The sequence below is a fragment of the Alligator sinensis genome, unplaced genomic scaffold (assembly GCF_000455745.1).
Source record: "Alligator sinensis unplaced genomic scaffold, ASM45574v1 scaffold410_1, whole genome shotgun sequence".
NCBI classification, from domain to species: domain Eukaryota; kingdom Metazoa; phylum Chordata; order Crocodylia; family Alligatoridae; genus Alligator; species Alligator sinensis.
This window is the reverse complement of record NW_005841972.1, coordinates 594,764-599,668: the sequence shown is the minus strand read 5'-3', so window position 1 is coordinate 599,668 and position 4,905 is coordinate 594,764. Positions and strand designations below refer to the sequence as shown.

Below are 4,905 nucleotides of genomic sequence, written 5' to 3'. Positions count from 1 at the left end.
CCCCCAAAATGTGTCCTCCTGGGCTGTGTGCAGCAGTGGGAGCCACCTCCTCCCTCCCTGCACCCCCCAGATGAGCTGTGGCTCTGTCCCATGCCCTATCCCACCCTGGCTGTGCAGCGCCTGCCCCAGCTCCATTCCCTCCCTCACCGTGGGGGCCTTAATCTGCACCCCCGACACCTCTTCCCTCCCCTCTCCCCTTACACCACAACAAACTTACCAGCTGCATGCAGCTCTTCAAGCTGCGGGGCTGCATATTGGAAATCGGATTTGTATCGGCCACTATGCCTCCTTAAAAATCAGCTATCAGTATCGGCCCCCAAAATCTCTATCAGTGCACCCCTAGTATCTATTCTGATTTGTGCAGCATTTTCAAAATCATCTCTGAAACTCAGCTCATGGAGTCTAGAATTGATGGCATACCGACCAGAATGAGCCCAGCTCAATCCCTGCATGAGATTCCAGGGCTGCCAGCTAGAACAAATACCGTTTTTTAAAGTTACTTGTTAACTTAGCAAATCCCAGAACCATGCTGACCCAGTACCCTCAGACTCCATTTTGAAATTCTGTCAATTCTACATTGGCTTTTCAGAGGATCAGAGAATTTTCTTGCTCGGATTGCATCTGCCAAATTCTACTGTCCTCAACATGACATGTTTTGGCTGGCTCTTCCATACCTTCCCACCACTGGGGATTTTTCCTGAAATTGGCGGTGTGCTTCCTGCTAAAAGTTTTAACAGGGTTTTGTCAGTCTGTACATAGTCTCTTGCTGAGTATGATGACTTTGCCCACAATGGATGTATTTACTACAATTTTGTTTGTCTCCGTTAGCTTTCCAGGAGAGTGAAGAAGATTTGGCTGCCACAGCTGTTTGAACGAGAGTTCTACAGTGAGATCCTTGACAGGAAATTAACTATTACAGTCACAATGAGAACACTGGATTTGATTGATGCAGCCTATGGATTTGATTTCTACATTCTCAAGGTAAATTCATGTGTTTTCGTAACTCAGTTAAGCACTAGTGTAGGCATCTGAACTGGGCCCAGCTGAGGCCCACTTCTGCCCCTTACCATCACAGGACTCCATTCATGTTGCATAAGTGGAGGTGGAGGTGTCTGTAGGCACCCCATTGTTTAAGTTAAATAGCAAACTTAAAGGTCTCAGGCTGTAATGTTCCACTCTCATCTCAGCAGGCTTGTGTAAATATTACGAAGTAGGGTTGGAGGAATTGGAACTCTTGGTAGAGGTGATATTGTTTATTAGAGCAACTATATATTTGCAAAAAAAGTCTTTATTTGCAAGCTTTCAGGCAAACTCACCCTTCTTTAGGAGAATGCAGGGGTTGTAAAAGCTGAAGGTGTTAAGGTGTTGTAAGATCTCCTGGTTCATTTTGTGCACGTTAGGCTCAAATTTAAGTTAGAGCAGGTCTTCTCTAGCATTTTACAACCCGTTCAGTTCTCCTGTGAAATATGAATTTTTTTCCACCCAGGAGAAATTTTACAATCCTTGCATTCTCCTATGCCTGAAGAAAGGTGTGTGCGCCTGAAAGCTTGCAAATAAAGACCTTTTTTTGCAAATATCTAGTTGTTCTAATAAAAGATATCACCTGTACCAAGAGTTCTGATTCTTTTTGCCTGTAGACCAATATGGCTATAACTTGTATCCCTGTAGTGTAGGGTTGGAGCATTGTTGTAGCTGTGATGATCCAGGAAATGTTGGAGAGGCATGGATTTTTTTTTTTTTTTGTGATACCTCTTACTGAACCAACTGCATAGTTGAGAGAGCTGTTGGACAAGCTTTTGGAATGAGGTCTTTGGATGCCTGAAAGCTAGTCCAGCAGCTCTCCCAACTATGGAGTTGGTCCAGTAAAAGATATTGCAAAAAACCCTTGCCATCAAAGATTTTGACTGAGAGCCACATTGTAGCCCTCTGCCTTGGGGGTTTTGCTTTGACCTGTGAGTGAGCTAAGTTTTTAGTATAGATCTAAAATGTTATTTAAAACCATAGGGGCTATGTCTTGCTCACCCCTTTTAGTGAGGGGGCATCAACAACCTCTGTGGACAGATTATTCTGCTGTAGAGTCATCAAGCAGTCTGAAGCACAAGAACAAAGAAGTGCCATACTGTGTCAGACCCCAGGTCCATTTAGCTTAGTATCCTCCATCTCAGTGGCAGGCAGTAGATTCTGATGAGAAGAATATTAAAGTAGGGCATTTTCAGAATAACCCCGTCTCTGTCCCTCCTCCCCCTATAGCTTCTGGCATTCAGCATTTTCCCTTTGCCTACTTTTTAAATTTTCTTCCTGGTCATCACTGCACTATTGCTTATATAAAATGAAAATTAACAATAGATGGTAGAAGGAGGACTGATGTTTTCAGAGAATTTGGCCTGTTGAAGACATCCGTTCATCAGCACAAAATGATTGAACTTTATTCTTCCAGACTTCAAAGGCTGATATGTGCTCGAAGGTGGGGATGGATTTAAAACGAACAATGCTGCTACGGCTTGCACGGAAGGATCCTAATCTGCATCCAAATGATCCAGCTAAAAGAGAAGCTGTTTATAACAAGTACAGTGTATGTAGTCTACTTATAATCCATTCTCTTTTTTCTGTATGTCTGCCAAAGCTTGTCCCTTCTTAAGTCGCAATGGGGTGGACAGTTTGAGTCTTAAACCTGAAAGGTAGAAAGAAATTAAGAAGAAATGAAGTTCCTTACTTGGCCAGGAAAAAATTTGTTGGGTCTGCATTCTGACTGCATCCCCAAGCACTTGGAAGGCATAGTCTCTCCTTTTTGATGATATGCATTGCTGATCAGCTGGCTTAAAATGATCACTCTGCCTTGAACATTGGTCACTGTCATTTGAATGGCAGCTGAGCAGATGCTACACCCTTTCCTTGAGTATATGTAAATCTTGCTAGTATTTAATGCTGTCCAGGTTTTGGAGATGCACCTCTTGATGGCCATCAGCAAAGAGCTAATATTAACATAACTAGCTTCCAAAGCTGGCCCAAGATACAGAAATTGACCAAGAAAAGCTGTGCTAATTTGTATGCCTAAAAGAGCAAACACATGTTTGGTAAATGGAAAAAACTAAACTGGGAGAACTAGACTTCTTTGCCAGTCACCAGAAGTGGAAGGTGCGTATGACAAGCATCTAATTTTTTTTTACTACTCTTCTATTCTTAATAGCTCACTACAGTTGCCCAACGCGTTCCCACTTAGTGTTTTGCCATGTTAGCTGGTAGCAGAATTTGTACTATTAGTGTCTTCCTTTTTTTACCTAGGAATTTGTGATCCCAGAAGAGGAGGCTGAATGGGTTGGGCTAAGTTTAGAAGAAGCTGTAGAAAAACAGAGGCTTCTTGAGAAGAAGGTAAGTCCTAAACACAAATTAGTCATGTGGGAGCACTGTGGTGTCCCCCTCATTCTTCTTTTTGAAAAGTGCAGTTGGTGCATATTCAACTGCTTTAGCCTGTATAGTGCTGTTGATATGCTGACAGGGGGAGGCTGTTATAAAAGGTCAGCTGAGAGCAACTTGGTGCACAGACAATACTTGCAAGAAGTTAGCTTGATGAGAATGACCTCCCATGAGTTTTCAGTAGTTGCTCCTCAGCTCTCAGACTTCTTCACTCTTGAAGTCCATCAGATCCAGATCCTGGACATCTAGAAATCCTTATATAGAGCTGTTAGCCCTAGCTGAATGTGTGTGGCTAGATCAGTTCTGTGGCCTTGCTTCCTTCTGGAGACATTCTTCACTACAGTCTCATATCCATGACACAAGGATCAGTATGGGCTTCCTCAGCTGGTTCTGCAGGGTGCTCTGGATTCAGGAATTTGAACTCTCTTCTGACCCATGTGATGGTCAGTCAGCTTCCTTCAGTGTCACTACAAGGATGGAATGGCTATGACATGATTGCTCACAAATAACTAGAGGGGGGTCACATGCTTTAAGCTGTATGGACAGAAAGAACAGTTAAGCATTGCTTAGTGATTTTGGAACAGCAGCAGGGGGCACTAGAGATTCTTCTGCCTACAGCAGTTTTGCATGGATAGGATGTGAAAGGGGGGGTAATGGGGACCAGACTGCTTCATCCACATTTTTAATTCCACTTCCACAGCACTTCTATATTCCTTCAGGTCCCTGCTACTTACCTATATCTAACCTATGGTCCCTGCCCCTCCCATTAACATCACCACCACTTCTAATGTCTCCACTTGCAACTACCTGAACTCTCTCCAGAACAGGGAGAGTTCTCACACCCAGCATGGGGCTGCTTTTGGGTAGGCCTGTTGTACTGTTACTACTCTTTTCTTCTGGGGAGAATATTGCTCAGGATGTCAACCTGTGAAACTGTTGGAATGAGGCCAAGGTGAGATGCACAATGGCTTGTACTGTAAAATGTCAGTGGGTGCTACCAACTTGGTTCTCTGATCTGTAGACAGAAACAGCTAGAGCAAGCTGATGGCTCTGCTAAGCAGATGCCAGGGTTTTCTGTGTCCCTAGCTTCCCACATCCAGCTTTCTGATTTTTCTTCCAAATAAATGAGACTCAGCAATGTCCAAAACATTCCCTGCATTTTTGGAACTGATCAGCATGCAAAAGTTTTCATGTTGCTTACCAATATGTTGAGCGTTGCTTCTCTTAGCCAATAAAACAATCGTTTCCCCTGTCCCACCAGTGGTTATTTGATCCTGTTTTCCTGCAGCCCTGAGTGACTACATGCAGGCTGAAACTGTCTTTATTTGCTTAACATGTTTCACTGTTCACTGTCAAAACGGCACAGTGGTGTCTGCACTTTACCCATTCCTTTCTTCCTTCTGCTCAGATTTGATTCTTTTTATTAACCGATTCTACCCCATCTCTTTCAGGACCCCATCCCTCTCTTTAAAGTGTATACAGAAGAACTGG

The 4,905-nt window shown here is 43.5% G+C and overlaps 1 protein-coding gene across 1 annotated transcript in view; it reads left to right on the top strand.

The window, feature by feature from the left end:
• MRPL28 (mitochondrial ribosomal protein L28) overlaps window positions 1-4,905 on the top strand; it is a 5,948-nt gene that overhangs the window by 595 nt on the left and 448 nt on the right. The window contains 4 exon segments of the mRNA XM_014518632.2: window positions 829-981; window positions 2,438-2,572; window positions 3,283-3,369; window positions 4,866-4,905. The exon segment at window positions 4,866-4,905 is cut by the window's right edge and continues 8 nt beyond it. Of these exon segments, the coding sequence (XP_014374118.2) occupies window positions 829-981; window positions 2,438-2,572; window positions 3,283-3,369; window positions 4,866-4,905 (415 nt within the window).